At 38.3% G+C, this 19,142-nt stretch overlaps 1 protein-coding gene across 1 annotated transcript; it reads left to right on the forward strand.

Moving 5' to 3' along the window:
* Nucleotides 1–1,231: 1,231 nt before the first annotated feature.
* LOC113665317 (beta-1,4-N-acetylgalactosaminyltransferase 3) lies at nt 1,232–18,750 on the forward strand. Its single transcript, XM_027180996.2, has 17 exons — nt 1,232–1,982; nt 2,163–2,251; nt 5,331–5,436; nt 6,593–6,879; nt 8,259–8,445; nt 9,177–11,047; nt 11,590–11,645; nt 11,888–11,966; nt 12,199–12,220; nt 12,617–12,730; nt 13,318–13,367; nt 13,702–13,805; nt 14,214–14,286; nt 14,917–14,991; nt 15,353–15,431; nt 16,095–16,221; nt 16,962–18,750. The coding sequence occupies exons 1-17, from the start codon at nt 1,853–1,855 to the stop codon at nt 17,197–17,199; spliced, it is 3,687 nt and encodes a 1,228-aa protein (XP_027036797.2). The 5' UTR covers nt 1,232–1,852; the 3' UTR covers nt 17,200–18,750.
* The last annotated feature ends 392 nt before the right edge of the window (nt 18,751–19,142 follow it).

A 19,142-nucleotide genomic window follows, 5' to 3' on the forward strand; every position in this document is an offset into this window, starting at 1 on the left:
TTAAACTACACCCTGTAAATAAAGACAAAATCACAGAATTCCTGTTTGTGCGAAAGTAATAATTTATGAGACTACAAATTAACAAAGTATTTGCGACAGCAATTTTTTTTCAGTTAAAATATCCTCAGGCTCATGTTATATATAGGGGTAGTAGGGTCAGTCTCTCTTGCAAGAGTCAAATGGAAAAAATTGCACTAGATTTTACTTTCTATCATTTGTTTCTCGAATTTCGTTCTATCATTATTCAAACGTAGTTTTGATTTCTCTCAAATGTAAGCAAAACGATCTTTAAGTGCACGCGCTGCATAAAAAGATTTAATCAGAAGACTTTAAGTCAGTGTTACAACAGGTTCCAGGTTGAAAGAAGACGTTGCCAACATCTTTTTCAATCTCATCGGCTCTACATGCAAAAGCCTCCGTGAAGCGATGTAAGTTCGTCTTTTAATTGTAAATGTGGGACTCGAAAGCAAAATCATGAGGTCGGCTGCTAAGATCCATCTTAAAATAATCACCCGTGCGGTGAATAATTGATGCAATGTGGGCAGTCTAATGGGTAACATTGGCTTGTTATTTTACGAAAGCGTGGCCTGCTGGTAAACCACGGGTTAAACAATGTCGGATCTACGTGCGCCTTTAGGAAACTGATCACGTGTCTTTGTAAAAAGGGGAAATACTTTTAACGTAGCTGGAGCGAAACATGTAGAAGGAAACACGGAAACTGCAACAGTTATATTGTCACACCGATACTACAGAAAATTGTGTTTGCGATGTCGCTCTGTGATTCTTTCGTGCATTTCATTTTGATGAAATATGGATCCACTGGTACTTGTTATAAAATTTAAATAAATTTTGTCATGTTTCTCACGAAATCAATGAATAAATGTAAAATAGCTTGGCTCATGTCAAAGCCAAGCAAGTTATAAAAAAAGTATTTAGTGATTAAAAGATTTTCTTTTTTGTTTTTCCCTTTTTTGTGATCTTAGAGAAGTGTAGTGAGATGCATTCATCTTGATAGGAATACGTTTTTTCTGCTTCGGGCGGTCAATTCCTACCATTTTTGAATGTTTTATTCAAGACGAAAGATAACCTTTGTAGATAAGCAAGCCACTCCGATATTTGTGACTTTCCCTGCTTTTAGTGGTGAGAGACTTAAAACCAGACCAGAACCAACACTTTAACCGCGATGCTTTGAAGACGGATTGTAGGTAGGTGCCCCGTTGTTTGATAATCCATCTAACAAACCTGAAATGTGAGTTTTCAAAGTCGAAAGCTTAAAACTTGTAATTTTAAATTATACTTCAACGAAATTCAATTGACGCGGAAGTCGGATTTTCCACGCTTTCAACGCAAATGAGATTCAACAATTATCGATGCAGAATAAAAGTTTCGTAAGCGCTTAAATTGCCGACTGTTGTTTAGTGCGGTTGGAAGCTCCAACCGCGTCGATGGAAAAAATTAAAATTTTTAAGGTGAGGAAGGAACAAGTAGGTTTTAGAAATCCGATGAACTGTGTTAGGATTTCTATTTCAATAATTTCATTTGTAAATAATATTTAGACAACCTGTAAAGCTATTGTACTGCAAAGCTATTGTTTGTTCCGGAACATTTACTTCACTTCCGTTTCCAAGTGCCCGGATGAGCATGTTGTCGAGATTAACCTAAAAAATTGTGATTACTCGTAATTGAACTCATGGGTCTGCAGAGTGGCGATTGTCTGCTGTAGAATGCCTCCCTCGCCAATAAGTATACCCAGGAAACTAGATTCTTTTGTGTAAGAATCTAGTGTACATTATACCGGCCTTCGAACAAACGATCGAGCAAACATGGGTTGAAATGAAATGATTTTAACAGCATGGTAGCCATTCGGAGGGTGAAACGTTTGGTGCAGTTCTCGGTGCTCGCTGTTTTCCTCGCTACGATACTACTGTTTCTTCAATGGAACGAGATATCGGACTCGGAGAAGCACAATACTGCCAAAAGAGGTAAGGAAATTCCTTAAAAGTTTCCTATTTACGCCTGACTGGATGTTTGAATGTTGTTTTCCAACCACTTGTGCTGTTCATTTACGCTTACATTCTTGTGTCAATATCGTACCTTAGATCGCGAAAAAATTGAAGAGTTTGTCTGGTTAATGATTTCTTTTCTTTGATTTTTATTTTCAGCAAAAACGTCCTTTAATGTGGAGAAGCAAGACCTATCGAAGACCTTCTTAAGCCCTGATCGGGAATTTGATGTTAATGAAATATTTAAGGTAAATACAAGGGTCCATTGTAGAGTGAAATCTTGTATCGTACTGAGACAAATCAAGAATCTTTGATTGATTGAGGAAACGAACCTTTTGTTTAGTTAGTTATAGTTATTTAAAGACGTTTTTTTTCTCTGTAACAGCAAAGGAAATTTCATTTTTTCAGAACAAGGTCTATTTTTAGAATGTCGCAAGACCTCGCTGTCTGATGAACTGATTTCTATATTAGTAATTGCGATTTCATATCAGTTTACCTCAGTATTGGCGAAACAGAGAGATTTGAATTTAAGGGAAAAATGTTTTTTTTTTTATGCAAAGCTTCTCGATTAATTTACTCTGCTGTTCTACGGAAGCGAATGTAGTAATTACCAGCATTCCGACAAATCGAAGGAATGTTTCAACGTGATAAATTACACCTTGTGAAGGAATGCTTTAATCAGCTTTCACTTTATAACATGTGCGATATCCCACAAAATTAAACAGCATTTCGTTTTGCTTGAATGTATTATTGTAATTATCAAAATAGTTTATCTGATAGAGACATTTATATTTCTTGTTTCGAGTCACGCTCTATGAATTTGTACTTGCTTGGCAGCTTAAGAGCGTTGAACGTGTGGCTGAACTTCAAGTAGCACAGTGTCACGCTATTGTTACGCGTTTATCTAAATCTAATTTGAGGGTCCTTCAAGGAAATATTGCCTTTTCTTTCTTCTCCCAAGCGTCAATTGACCAAAAAAATATGAATATGGATTCTTTCTCTGCGGTTTCCCGTATATTAATCCATTCGAAAATATGATTGTTTGGTTTTGCGCCAGATGTAAACATGCAAATAGGTTTAGATGTTACAGAATCACTGTTCGATCGTTATTTTACTTCGACCCGTCAGTAATAACCATTTCCTTTTTTAATTCCAGCATTTGCTTTCTTTACTGAAGGTTTAAAAATAATAATTGCCATTAAGGGAGATTTGTTATGCTTCTCTTTCAACCTAAACAACACCCCAAAGATCATGAAAATTCTAATTATTAAAACTTCATGACTTTAGTCACCCATGCAAAAAGCAGAATAATTCTGCTTTTTGCATGGGTGACAATTGCAATGATAATTTTCTGAAATTCCCCATGGCAATTAATTTTTTTTAGCTTAGGTCTTGCTACAGTTTTGTTTTTCTGAGAAAATGAAGGTATCATTTTTATTCATTTAAACGTGTAGCGCGCAAGAAAAGAGTAAGATTTTACTTCTGCATAATGTATCTGTGTATAAAATTGTCTCTGAAAAACATTTTCATTGCTGTAATTTTAAATGCTACGTTCCTGTAATTGAAACTTAAATTAACTTTTAACGAATGATGATTATTTTTCGGCAGAAAAGGACCCCTCACTGGAGTATATTCAGTACTTTTAATTGAATGTTTGATCCTTTTGAGTTTGTGTAAACTTCATCTGGTGACCGTAACTCAATAGATGTGATCAAAAGCTTTTAGATTATGTTACCAATTGAGGGATAAAGTGTGATACTGTTGACTTTTCAGCCTTTCATTTTTAATTGTCATTAACAATTTGAAAAATTTTGCTCTTAAAGCAAAGAGGGATTTTCTGATGGCAACCTACATTGTACTTAATATTCTAGCAACACGCTCTAAAAGAAAATGATCTGGTACACTTTCAAGAGTCAATTTTTTTTTTTCGTGTCAAACTAAGAATTGCAATTTTAACCACAGTTTCCTATACAAATGTTGGTAGAATAATTATTGAAAAGCTCAACAGTCATTTAGAAAAATGTTTTTTTTTGCCTGCTAAGCTGTGAATGTAACATGTCACCACAGATGACTTTGTTAGTGCCCTTCGTGGGAAAACATATAGGTTCTTTAATTTCAAATAGCTAAATGTCTCCTGATTTCAGTTGCTCTTGGTGATCTTTGTTGTCTGTCTGCATACAAAACTCAATCGTGAATTGGGAAAGATAAAAAGGTGAAGAATTCTTAGGTGAAAGTCTGAAAGAAGCCTGTGTGTAAGAGGAAAAATTAAAGAAGTCCAACAAGGAATGGCAGAAAAATATAACGGAAGTGGGAAAGGGCTCTTGGTCTGGGCAATGTTTGCTGCTCATACTTGACCAGTAACCATTAACAAGTTATGTCACGTGGAGTAGAACTAAGGTCTGTCATGAGCAACTGTTAGATAGTGTCCTGCAAAATATGTTTTTGCTGTGAGTCTCCTGATATTCTGCAGGACGCCAGTCTTCAGAGTGTTGACCTAACTTGACATGTTGTCACCCAAAGGCATTGAATGTTGGTAAAACTTTGGCAGCAATAAAAAACGACATTTTTTGTAGGCATGTGTCTTTTTTGAAAAAAATTAATTGGATATGGAAATATCTGTGAGGGATTTCCATTTTTCAAAATTGATGTCTTGCAAGTTGGCAAACTACACAGTGGTTTTAGCCTGCCATTAGCTCTTGTTCATAGCTCTGAGTCTGTTCTTTCTTTAAACATAAAAATAATATGCTTGAAAGGCAAAGGTGAGGAGGTTTATTGTAATGTCAGGGGGGTGTCAATTCAAGATGATGCATATTCTCCAGGAAGTTCTCAATACATTTCTAGAGGTGCTGACAAGGGGAATAGTCCATTTTACAGTTGTGTGCTTGGTTGCCAAGCCTTTGAACAGGAGTGAGGCTGAGGGTGACCTTGTTATGATACAAACCTTGCTGCTTTTGAAATGCAAATTAATTTGTTATCATGCTAACTAGATTCTGGTCTCTAACACAACAAGGTCACCTTCAGCCTCACTCCAAATCAAAGGCTTGGCAACTAAGTACACAACTGTAAAATGGCCTATTTGTTGCGCAATCAAGATATCCTTTAGTGGGGGATCATTTCCTTTATTCTCATGGCCTTAAAGTGAAATTCAGAGGTGATATTGTAAGGAAAAATTAGATGCCAGTCACTCTTAGGGTTCATTGGGTTAAAAGCTGGTGGCCTGATAGTATATATATGTAGTCTTTCAGTTTTAAAATACTTTTATGCCCACTCTGTGATTATTTCCTGCAGCTTGCTGCTCTAATGTAATCTATTACTTTTTTCATCTAGGAAATAAATGAAAATGGGGATGCAGCCAGTGATGAAGAAGATGACTGGAAAACAGTATTTAACGAGAAAGCAAAACACCAAGTGGAGAAGAAAAAGACTTTTAATGGTGAGGCATGTTTGAAAAAAAAAAAAACACTTGGCATCCTTGAGTTCAATAGATTTATTACTGACTCAATACTCTCTTCTTGGACATCTGTAGCAGATATTCTGCTAAAAAAAAATGCTTGCTGTAGTACATTGTATTGTGTGTCTCATAGTGTTTTTTGTTCTGGGGTATGGAAATTTCTCATTCCAGAGATGGAAACTGAGCCAAAAGCAGAACTAAAGCAATTTTCATGAACAGTATGCAGTTAGAGTGAGAAGAGTTTTCTTGAGTGCATTAGTTTGACATAGTTTGTTTCAAAGGTTAGTCTTGAGATTTGTAGAGACTACAATGTACATTTACATCAAGTTCATATAAAATTGTAAACACAGTTGTAATAGATAGTTAGTGGAGAGAATGGAACTTTACTGCTGGTGGAAACTATTTTGCTACAAAAGGAAATATTTTCTAAGCTGAGACACAACACACCTCCCAAGTTTTATCATTTGTTCTCTTACTGTAACCTTTTTCTTGATAGTATCAAAGGTATTGAATTAAATTACGATCAAAAGAAAAAATAATTGTAAGCTGAGACACAACATACCACCCAACTTTCTTCATCTGCTCTCTGTTCTGCAAATAATCTTTTGTTAACCGTTTTACTCTCAGAAACTAAATATCAATTCTTTACACCGACTGTCATACATTTGCTATAATTTTAGATCTAAGAACTTGATGTGAAATCAAGTGATATTTCCTATTATTTACTAAGCTGATTCTTGATTGATTCTTTATACCTATGATCTAAGGAAGGACAGAGGCATGCAGTTAGATGACTTCACCATTAACTGTATTTTGCTTTTTTATCTAAAAAAAAATAGATTCCACAACACTTTGGGTCTCAAAACGTAGTAAGAACATCAGTGATCCACTTGACAGCACCTCATGTCCCTTTTTTTTTATTCTTTCCACATTTTGATGTTATCCGTGATCTACATGTATTACTGTACAGACTCACTGCAACATGGAATCTACTTTTTTAAGTTTATATTTTTTCTAACTTCTCATTACCTTTCTACCTGTAAATGTTTGGATAGTGCAAGGCAATATTTGTATTTGGTCACTCCTCATAGTGACAGAGTTAAGGATTTAATTTTCTTTTAAATATTCCTGTGTAAAGGAAAATGGAGAGAGACAGTTGGAAGGGAGAACATTGGCCATGTTGACAAAAGGAAACTGAATCAAATGCCAAATGAAAGTGAAGCATTGAATTTCACCACTCCCAGTACAACAACTCTCAGTGGATTAAGGGTGCTTTCAACTCTTCAAAATGAAACTACCCAGAGTGTTCACAATGAAAAGAAAAAAGCATTAGGGAAAGCTTCTAAAATGCACAGCAAGGAATCACATGGTGGTCACCATCAAGAACCTTACCCCACCTGGACAAAATTTCCATGGGGAGAAAATGTATGTTTTTTCTTTTTATAACCCTGTTATTTGATCATTTCTTTGGTTTAAGAATTATAAATACTATTGGGTTGTGTTGTCTTTGAGTATGTGCAAGAGCCATTACCTCTTTGGAAATCATCTTTAATAAACCCTTGAATTCTTAAGATGCTTCATTTGCATGTACATAATGTAGTTCTCTTTGTCATGCAGCATCTGCATGTTTTCATTTGAATTTGATCCTTTACACCCTTAAATTAGTACACATATTCTCTATATTGCAATATTTGCATTTGCTGTGGTGTTGACCAGGACAGTTGGTTTGACAATCAAGAGCTGTTTTAGTTGGTGATCATTTTCTATATTGTCACGACCTTAACCCTTTAACACCCAAGATCTCATTAGTAATTCTCCTTACTGTCTGCTATATAAATCTTGTGATGTTAGCTTGGAGCATTTGGTATTGGATCAACCAGTTATTCCCAAATTGATATTTTTCTTTATTCTCATCACTTATCTGATTGATATTGTATGGATATTGTGAGGAGAAATTCTGTCTCGGTCACTCATGGGAGTTAAAGGGTTAATGAAGATTTTCGATATATGAAAATTCATATATTTGCACTGCGGTGGAGAGATGCAACTACTCGTTTCAGTAGTGTTCTTAGCTAAAGGGTTAATGTTTGAGTCAGCAGCACTGAAGGAGAAATTGGATACTAGTCACTCTTAGGTATGAAAGGGTAACTCAAGAGTAGTTTTAACTGTTATCAGCTTTTTCAGTTCAATGATTTCATTGGACAAATGAAAAGAACTGATATTCAGGTTAAAAAAGAGAGGGTCTGGGCTCAAGGGTTTTTTTTAATAAGGAAGAAGCCCTGATTTTTTTTTCAGGCTTCTTCTTTCCAATTGCTTAAATTGGAAAATTTACTGCGATGATCACATTTCACTTTCATCTACAACCGCAGTACAAATATGAATTATTTCATATAAAACTTCACAACATTTCACTGCATGGGAAGATATGAACTCACTAAATTGACCTCGCTCCCAATGTGTGGCTTCATAGCTCAGTTGGTAGAGCATCGCACCGGTATCGCGGAGGTCACGGGTTCGAATCCCGTTGAAGCCCTGATTTTTTTCAGGCTTCTTCTTTCCAATTGCTTAAATTGGAAAATTTACTGCGATGATCACATTTCACTTTCAAGGATTAATAAGGCGGAAAGTAATTAATATTTAAAAATAAGTGTGCCTTGTTCATTTAAAACTAAGTGTGCCTTGTTGCTTGTGTCTATAAAGATGAAGAATTTATTGTCTGGTTTTTGTGTCCTTCACACATCCTTGTTCATGTCCATATTGTATGCTTGTACTGTATATTGAATATCACGTCTCTTATTTTCAAGATGGTTGGCGCATTAAATGTTCACGTTTGGCAAGCTTGGTGTGGTAGCACAATTCATGATTTGCGTAGGAACAGATTTTTCCCACTGTACCCAGACATTCGCTTGACTGTGAAGAAGTTCTTTCTTCGTCACATGCAAGCCGACTATGGACAAAGAATATTTGGTTACGTTCATCCCCCTGTCTCAGGTATCAAGCGCTCGTGCAAGTACCAGTAACATGCGAATTAAAAAATTGAGATAGATTGTTGGAAAATTTGTTTTGCGCTGCCGTCAATCATGTTGTGGCCTGTCACGAAACAGGAGCTACGTTTCAGGGGTTCGGCATTTGGTCATATCCTGGGCTGTGATAGGAGGATTTTGATCCATTTCGGTAAATTCTGCTTTTTCGTGTCTGTAACGTTAACGATAGACGGCAGCATGAAACGAAATGCAAGTTTGACTCGTAGGCTTGGAGTCCGCATGTTGCTGTTAGGAACTATATTGAATTTGTTAAAATAGCAGAAAGCTTTATTCTTTTATTACTTTTTACGTTTTCTCGGGTGTGATCGTCGGTCCTTCCTCGAGCGAAGCAGACGTAGGAATGCAAGCTCTTTTCCTTGAGCAGTAGATGTAATCGAGCCTAAGGCGCAAATGTGTATTGTTTGTAATGATCAGTGTTCCTAATGAGTTGATAATGTAAATTTGCTCTTTTAAGGGGTTTTTAAAGCTGACGTTTCGATCGTTACCCTTCTTCAGAGCGAAACACGTAGGGGTAGCGTTCCAAGCATCAGCTTTGATGGCCAATTTACCGTGTCAACTCAGTTGATAAACCAGATTATCTCGTAAAACCCCCGCGGACGCAGCAACACAGTTTCTTTAGAAAATACCCTCTTTGCTACAAGTATCAAGGATACTCAGTTTCGCTTTTGTTATTTCCAGGGAAGTACACGTTTGCCATTTCGTCAGACGATAGTTCAGAGCTCTGGTTGAGTTCAGATGATACTCCTTCAAAAGTGAAACTCATAGCTTGGGTCGGAAATCGCACTTTGCTCAGTGGCACCTTTAAAACCAAAATTGCACAATTTGATAAGTATAGAACACAGCTGTCACGTCCAGTGCTTCTTCGTAAAGGACAGAAGTACTTCATCGAAGCTTTGCACAAGCAAGGAAATCTACAAGAACACATTTTGGTGGGCTGGAAGATACCTGGTTCGCATGATTTTAGACATCTTACTGGATCCTCGATTTCGGCGGTGATTAACGATACAATAGCTCCAAAAGATGTAACAAAGTATGCTAATTTTATACCGCAAGACCTTCCGAGTCACTCGCATTATAGAACGAGCTTAAAACTGGATCAGGATGTGTACAAATTTGGATCGGAAGATTTGCGTGATGTGGCACATAAAGCAAATTTCGTGGACGAGCGCGATATAGAGAACATATTCCCGACTTGTCCTTACCATCCCAGCTACTTGGTGGACTTCAAATTGAAGCGTTACGAAGGCGTGCATTTGATTCACGACACTTCTCGTTTTCCCGATGATTATTCCGAGCTTAGTCACATGAGACAATACGACCGATGCGCGCTATGGAGAAATCTAGATTCCCATGGCAACCAGGTGAGCTCACCGCCACCAAAACCGAGATCTGAACAAAGACAGCAGGAAGATTCTCATGGTAGGCGAAATAGTTCTCTACCACCAAACCCGAGGTATAAAAAAATGCTCTATGAAGATGGCAGTATAGCTGTGTTTAAGAACAGCAAGGTATTCTTGCCTTTGTCTTTAGCGAAAAGTGCAGCAGAGAAGGAGAGAGTTAAAGAGCAGTTACTTGAGACACAAATGGACTTGCTGGATATGAAAAGACTCAGTCAAGTCGCTGACCAGCAGGCCTCTAAGTCGATGGAAGATTCATCTTTTGTGGCCGGTGACTCTTCAGAGAAAAATGATGAAGAGAACGATTTTGAGAAGAAAGAAAGAGTGAAGAGGAGCGGCTCAGACGCCGTTTCTATAGGCAGGTCCAAAAAGAGGACTTCAAGGAAAAGAGAGTCTGTTAAAAAGCAAACGAATGATGAAAGCAGGATTAGACATTCTGACGGAAAGCCTCAGCAACGTTCGCGCGTTGAGAAAGTCGTGGAAAAGAGACAGTCACGTGATGCGCCTCTCAGTTCACGCGAAGAAACCTCACGTGATTATGCCATGCGCCAATCAAATGGTTATGTGAGTTCAAAGGGCAACCAGCGTAAATTGTTGAGTTACAACTCGAAGAGCGCGAGATCAATCGACAGCATTACGGTTTCTACGAATGTACCAATGAGTAATGAGAAAAGAATTGCTAATGTCTCGTCCCTTGAGGCCATACCAACGAGGAGACATTTGCCCTTCACGGGGCGAGTTTCAGATGGGTCGTTGCACGAGGTCGTACAGACAGGAAGACAACGTTTTAGAAGTTTTTCTCCAATTTCATATAACCTGGCTGAACTAGTTCCTCAGAGAGAGGTGAACTCAAGCTCCAACAGTCTACAACAGCGCACTAGAGGACGTATTTCGTTTTATCCTGTTGACGAGGAAGACGATCGCATGACTCGAATGAACTCCGCGAGAGAGTTTGTGCGCAAGATGATGTACGCAGCGCAGATGTTTAACCATCGCGTGAATTCGCGCACTCTGGCGGAAGGTGTGCGCAGAAAATTTGGAGTGGCGTTGAAGATTCCTAACATAATTAAAGTCCCTGATTACAACGGATGGGTTTTTCATCAAAACAGGACAATGTGCGCAAGTGATGGAAACTTGTTGCTGAATGATGCAGTAAGTACTTGGACGCAGTTAACACCTACTAGTTTTCCTAGGAAGCGGAGAAAAGTGGAGACTGTCATCCAATTTGCCTCTGAAGGAATTTTCCTACTTATTAAGTAGATTTAATTTAAATTAAACACGACCGGTCTTATCGTGTCGCATCAAGAGCTCAGGGTGTTTTGGTTTTGATGTAGAGTGTCTTTTTGTAAAATGCAATGATGTATGTTAGTCTATCCAAATGTCGAGGGTATCACAGGAATTAAGTGTCGTTTGAGAATTAATTCCTTTACTATGGTGTTTTTGTTTATGTAAATCTTTTCATGATCACTCATGGGTTAGGAACATCAGTTTATATTATTCAGCTGCTTTTTTTTTTCTTTTTTTCCATCGACTGAGTGATGTAGTCTCAGTCCAACTTATAGTTCTAAACGTGTGATTCCGAATTTTAAAAGCACTTCCGAGTCTGCATTTAAGTCAAGGTTCCAATTTAAAAAGGTGTGAGTTAATGTGTGAGCGCCGTCCCTGATAATGTTTGTTTTTGTTTCTGTACAAAGGTGGCGAACAGTGTTGTGAATCGATACATGCGTGCCTTGAGACAAGCAACGAACAGGTTAGAACTGAAACATCGCAAATAGGGAAATTTTTTGAAGTTTTGAAGTTGCCTGTGTGGCTGGCGATTTTTTGTGCGCTCTACAGTTTTTCGTGCGCTAAAGCGATTCGCGACGAAGCTGCCAATTGAAACTCTCTCTTTCGGTTTTCTCTCTGAGTGCGCTTTAATGGAGATTTTCGTTAGAGTTTTAAGATAAGTTTTATTTCTTTTTATTTACAATGATATTTTATTGAATTTTTCAGCAAGTACTCCTTGAAGAATATCGTAAACGTCGAAGAAAATCACGATGTGTTAAAAGGAGATAGATATCTTATAGACCTGGTAAGCCAGTGCTTTATTTAATACTGTTAGTAACTTTCTCTAACTCAAAAAAATATAAGAAAACACACTGGAAAATGCAGTTGAACTAAAGGGAGACACAAAATATTTCAAGATTGGGGGGAATTGCATAGTGTCTCGTTCTTGCCTCGTAATACAACTCTCGAGCACCATTTTATCACACAATAAACTGCACCTTGTTTATGAACTGAAACAATTCTTTGTTTTTTTTCAGGAGCTCGATGTCGAAGGGAAAAGTAAGTAGTCAAAATATTTGTTAATGTTTGAGGTAACGGGATCATTGTAGTTTTCTGTTCGATACTCTGGGCGATGATTTTGCCCTCGCGCATACGTAACACTCATCGTCTCAAGGTCTCCTTATATGAACCAGTAAACCGAGCTGGTTGACCGAGCAGTGAGAACTGAAAGTTCAATCAGGCAAACTGCCTGAAGCACGGGCAAACGCAAATGGCCTAGTCTCATTTCCTTGAAATCTGATTGGTTAAGATGGTGGCGCGAATTTCTGGATCAATCGGAGAACTTATTGAAGTAAAACCAATGCAATCATAAACCGCTCTCAACATTGTATTTAAAATTGCTCCTTAAACTTGAGGCCTCCTCATTAACTTTTTGCGGTTGTCTGTGTTTCGCAGATTCTTCAGTGCGGTTGTCACAGTACGTCTATCAGAAAATTGGCAAGACGGATTTCTGTTTGCCGGAGGGATTTGTGCTGAATCAACATGCTACAGTACACATTATCATTCCAGGTTAGAAAATAACAATCTTTTTGTTTGAGACTTTTTTTCCAAACTTACGTCTAGCGGGAATAAATTCCCTGTATTGCGTGCATTTCTTTGGTTGGAAAGCCTATAATGTTAAAACAAAAAGTAAAACAGGCTTTCTAGTACAAAATGACTTTAAATTGCAACGCCACTTAGCTTAAATGTTCAACAATACTGCGTGATAAACAATTGTATAGTTTCGTCAAGGCCTCCTTATCTTCCCTTTGTTTCCATTTGCGCCTGTACACTCTAAAATCGGTATGTATATTCCTCATACTGTTTTCCATACATTTCCCATGGAGAATTCGTTTAACAATCAAGAGCTGCTTTAGATGGTAAACTTTTCCTTTAATCTCTCAAGTTTTATGCGTGATTCAGAGCTGATATTGTTGGGAGCATTAGATGCTGGTCGCTCTTATAAGTCAAAAGGATAAAGAGGTTAAGAGTTTTTGGGAAGGAAGGGGGGAGGGAGGGGAAGCTTCTTGGAGAAAAAGAGAGGTACTGCTGTAACCTACTAAGGTGCATGTGTTCAAAATCCTGGTTCTTATTGTCCCCGTTTGTACGTTTTTCAGTCAAGAATCAAGGCAAATGGGTGCAGCATTTTATTGATAACATGGTGGAGGTAAGAATGGATGTTTGTACCGCAAGTGAGCCGGCTTGCCACCAGAAATAGGTGGTTCCAATAAAATTTGCTATGAATGTGAAGTTTAGAATGGCAGGGATGAAGTTCTGAGGGCCTGGAGAACCTTTTGTTCCTAGGGAGGTCTAAGCTCCCCTCTGAAATTTTGAAGGCTTTTGTAGTTCTAGACGTGTTGACTTTCAATTTTCATTAAACCAGGACAAACTCGTTACTTCAGTATTGTTCCTTCGTCTCGTCTTGTCTTGTCTTATGCTCCGGGTTTCTTGAGGGTAGATGATGTTTTACCCTTGTAATTGTTGCGTATATTTTTCTTCAGCTGTACTTAGAGACAGGTGATCCTCATGTAAACATTATCATTGTGGACTTCAGTAGCACAGACATTGATGTGGAAGCTGCCCTAGAACGAAGCCAGTTGAAAAGGTGAATAGGAAGGTGTTAATCAGTTCTAAAAAGGATCGTAGCCGATCATGGATCCTGGTAATAATCAAGAAAATAAGAATAAACTTTGTTGAAGGGGCGTTTTTATTGAAGATTGCACAAATTTTCACACTGGGTTAGCAGTATTAATTCGCCTCGCCTAAAGGTTGAGGAAAAGGTGAATGTTCGCATGAGAGACAGAGGGGGAGTTACGGTTATATGCAAAAATTCAGCTTATCAGTGATGTTCCACTTTCGAACCGAGAATGTCAGTATTGGCCAATATTGTTTCTAGTTTTGATTGGGTGAGGGGCATTTTTTACACAACTTTTTTATTTGAAGTCTTATTATTTAATGTCCCTGTTTGGAAACTTACTGAGGTAATCTTCGTGTTTATCTTTTTCACTTTTAGATACCAAGTGAGAAAATTAAAAGGACCTTTTCAGAGAGCATACGGCATTCAAGCTGGCGCGGCGCTAGTTAAGGTTTGTTTAAGAAGTCAATCAATAATTGCATAAACTTCTAGACGATCGCTCTGTGAAAGCAGATCGCTGGAGTGTAAGGTTTTGAGGATCTTTCATGCCTAGCCATATGTTACGTACATTTTGGGGCTTGGACGAAAATCTTGTATGAATATCGAGTTAGGAATATTTTACAAGTGATCGAGAGAAGAAGTGTGGAGTCGTTTTCTTAAAGGTTTGTGTACCATCTTAAGAAATGTAGACATATGCGGTCCGCTCCGTTTTTTCGCCATCTTCAACAATCCTTGTTCCTTTTTCTTTTATTTAAATTTTGTTTTTGGTTTTGGCATCAGCAAATGGTTGTCTACTTGATAATCTGATGGAAAGAGCTGGTTGCTTTTTTGTTGGGTTTAATCTAAATTCCTATATACCACGGAGGTGAATAGTGCTTTTCTTACGCTGATTGGCCAGCTCATATGTGATCAGCAGGCACTGTTATCGTCGGAGTAACCAAAAAGATAATATCGCGCGTCAAAAGTTTCACTTCCGACCATTTTGCAGTACATTGACAGAAATAAGAGAATACGTACTTGTTTCTCCGTTTAGTATATACTTTCCTAGCTTGAGACTTGACTTAGCTTTTTTGTACATTAGAGTCCCCGTGATATAATTTTCATGTGTGATCTTCATCTTCAAATCCCAAGTAACATCGTCGACATTATTAGAAAGGTAAGTGACTTGTTCGATTATTAGTTTGGAAAAGCTTGTCATTTGCATTCTTCGGAGAAGAGGTAGTGCCCGCGAGTTCGTGGGAGATGTTGCTATGGGACAACAATTAGACTGGGGAATGGAAATTTTAAACGTGCATTGGTGGGATCAGATAACAGTAAGGCGTTTGGCCTTTCTCGTCCAACTGTTTGCGAATTCCCCTTATGTGACTGGCATTGATGTCTCTGTATTTGAGTGCGGAACATTTGGTATTAAAAACCACCGTATTCGTAATTCTCTTCAGTTGCGTGAATGGTAGAAGAAGTCTGCTCGGTTTTTAAATGAGTATGAGGAGAGCAAAGGATGTTTGTGTTGTTTTCAGCGCTGTGTTCAAGGAAAGATGGCATTTGCTCCGATAGTTGCTCGACTTCATTGTGGGTTTTCTCCTTCACTGCCCTTTGGTAAGATTGTTTTCTTGATGATGTAGTTAATAGTGAAAGTGAACAAGTTGCTCATTGCTTTATAAGCTAAGTTATGCGGGTTCAGTTGGACTCAAAAGTCCATTGGTTCATATGGCAAACAGAATACTCGTTGGTGGAAGTTCTTCGGATGAGTTCTAAGTTTTACCTTCAGAGGAGTAGAAAAGCATGGAAAAGGGAAAAGTATCAGATATATGTGAAGCCACATCCCTTTTATGCATTCTTGTGTATAATCCTTTAAACCCTCACATTGGTATCCATATTCTCCACTCTGTTCTCTGTACTCCTCCTCTTGAACTGACAAGGAACTGTGTGTAACAGTGAGGAGCTTCCTAAATCAGTAGTTCTTTCCTTTATTCTCGTGACTTTTTCATTTGATTCAAGTGCTATACCGTAAGGAGAAAGTATAAACCAGTCACCCAAGGGGTAAAATGGTTCAGCAGGGTAGGGGGTGGGGCTGGGGGAGGCCTCTTTTGGGGGGAAGAAACCATCCAGTGGCAGATAGATTTTTCTAACATGTTGATGTTGGCATTGACTATAAATATATGAAAATCGTATATGTACACCGCGGTTGAAGAAACGAATTTCATTGATCCTCGCAGTATGATGTTACTTCACTGATTATTTTGTTTCCGCTCACGAAAGGTTTTTGGGAGCTTCAAGGTTACGGTCTTTTCGCCATGTACAAGTCAGATTTCACTCGAGTTGGTGGAATGAATTACAAGGAGTTTAGAACCACTTGGGGAGGAGAGGACTGGGAACTATTAGACAGGTGGGTGTTAATTCATGGTAGCAACACAGTTAGCAGAGGGAAGTATTTTGCTACGAAGCAAAAATCAAACTGACACACATACTCAACCTGTTCAAATCACAGTAGTTTGCACGTCAAGGATGAACCCAATTTTATGTTAGAATATTTAGTGAGAGCCTCCACAGCAAGTGGCAAATTGGAATTTTCTTTCCACGTTGAGCTGTAGAGGAGGCTCGGTGGCTTAACGGTTGGTGCACTCCGGGTAAGGTGGTCTGGGTTGGGGTTTTGGGCAAGAAATTTTACCCCCGCTTGCTCTCCACCCAGGAGAATATATTGGTAGCGGCGAACTGCCATGGATGCCTAACGAAATGCTGTGGGGTAACATGTGTTGAATCCAGTGTAGCATCCCATCCCAGGGGATTGGCAACACTCTCATTGGCCGCGTGCTTCGGAGACCGGGATAAAACCCTAGCGCTTTATGGTCATCTTGGCTCGAGTGCAGACCAACTTTGCCTTTACTTAAACTTATGCTTTGATTACGTGGTTAAGTTTTTTTTCATCTGAATCGATTCAAAGAAAGGGAAAAGAAAGGCTTATTTATTGATGCCGGCTCTCGGCAGTCTTGACCCCGGCCAATTGGCTGAAACATCGCCTGTCTTAACAAAAATCTCCAAGCTTTGGAAATTTCATTCTCTAGTTATGTAGCTGTTTTCGACTTCTGAGGGCTTCTGATTAGTGCAATGTTGTTTGAATTGTTACAGAGTTCTTCAGTACAAGATGGAAGTGGAGAGGTTACGTGTGCCCAAGTTTTATCATTATTTTCACTCAAAGAAAGGAATGTGGGGAACCAGGGACTTGTTTAATTCCTATAGGAGGGACATGTTCGATAGCCATGGTCACCAAGGCGACACTGAAGTCATCATCCTTTATGGCAGTAGAAAGGAAAGGGGAGAAGATCACCAGCGACACGTTGCTTCCGAAAAGAGCAACGTCAGATAACGTTTGGTTATATCTTCCTCAATTTGAAATGCTAGGTCCTTTATTATTACGCCTTTCGGGGAATATTGGAGAACAGGTGGCTTATCGGTGAGCCCGCGGGACTCTACATGAGGTTAATTCTTAGCCGGGGTCAGAGTATTGTTTTTGGGTAGGACAATTCAGTCCCAAAGTGCCTCTCCCCACCCGTGATAGATGGGTATGATTGGGCATGACTGCGTATGAAAAACGTGTGGAAATACTTGGAGGGTGGTTAACCTGTGACGGATTAGTACTCCATCCAAGGGAGGAGGCTACACCCCTTGCACCTCCAGTCGTGAAAACCGAAGTAATCTCAGGAAGCTGTGTGAGTTAGTCACGTAGTAAGGTTTTGTGTTTTTACTTCTCTGATATAAAGCGTGAATTCATGGAAAACTTTTAAAATATTATTTAAACCTAGGTTGGTATGTCTTGCTGTTTGAACAAGTTAACTCATATGATGTGCCAATCAGGTAACTGACTTTAAAGGAAATGCAAGGCGCTTTTAAATAAGACCCAAAGAGTTTAGTTAAAATTAACCTGAGGATTGTGCTCTGTGCACTATCTTTATTTAAAGTTACCATTCCAGCCCCTCCCTTCCCCCCTCGTCGCCGGACTCTTATGCAAAGATGACAATGGTGAACGTCGGCATCTTTCTAAGATACCTGTAGAACATAGCAGAATCTCCAATGATGGTCCCCTAAATTTTACAGTAACCGGTGGGGTTACGGAATATTTTGCCAAAAAGTAATAATTTATAAAATTAATATAAGTATTTTAATAATTTTAACAATAATGACTGTGAAGTACAGGCAAGAAACAAAGATATTTTTAAAGTGACTTCAATTTAAAGAACAAGACGTGTGATGAAAATGAGAATGTAACAGAAAGCATTAAAATTATTTTACAAGGTATACTAAATTTATTTACTTGGTTGTGAGAATTTTTACTAATTACGCAATGCGAGTTTTACTGAATAACTTCGCTTAATTACATGAAAACACGTACGTTATATAGGAAATTTTAAATCGTCTTAATACAACCGTTGTTGCCTGAAAGGATTGGAAGAATTTTACTTATGCTTTATCACTTAATTTGTAATTAGTTTGGTTTAACTAAAGATGAATAGTGAGTGACTGTTCTTGAAGTGCTTTTCGATTGAGTGTCGTAAACCAAAACCAAAGCAATCACAACAGCCAATCAGAAGAGAGCAAAATACCGTAAAGAGCCAATGAGTATTCAAAGTAAAAACAAGCAAACCGCCTTGAGCGCAGGAAAACGTAGGCGACGGCTGTAGTGTTACATCTGATTGGTGGCGACTTTTCCAGGACCAATCACAGAGCAAAGTAAAGCAAAATGCAATCCCGAATTACGATCGACACCCAATTGAAAATTGCTCCATAATGTTAGACGCACAGAGAGATTTCAAACTATACACACCAGGATTGTGTGCTAGATTATACAATCAATTATGGCTTTAGTTTAAAAATTAAATGTAATTGAAATTTACTTTTAATAAAAGCCGTGGTATTATTATTTGAGTGCTTTTGTTTTGAAGCGCCTTAAAAAGGCCTTTCTGTATCAATTCTTACTGTTCTGAGTCCACATGATGAATCGAACTAAAATAATTTCGCAATTCGTTTCTAAGTGCGATGATTTTCTTATAAAACCCTTCTTGTTATAAACGTTGTAATTTCCCGTTAGTTTGATTAACCCCGACATTATTATGCATATTCTTCATAGAGTTCTCCTCGCATCTCATAAGGTGCTGACAAGGAGAGTTTGTTTAGCAATCAATAGTTTCTTTAGTTGTTGATCATTTCATTTTTTTCTGGTGACTTTCATATAAGATTCCTTGTATCCACGATCAAAGCAGTGACGGGTGTAAGTAATTGTTTGGACTGAGTGGAAATTAATACGATAAGGAG

Source organism: Pocillopora damicornis, chromosome 3 (assembly GCF_964200805.1).
Source record: "Pocillopora damicornis chromosome 3, jaPocDami1.2, whole genome shotgun sequence".
Lineage (NCBI taxonomy): Eukaryota > Metazoa > Cnidaria > Anthozoa > Scleractinia > Pocilloporidae > Pocillopora > Pocillopora damicornis.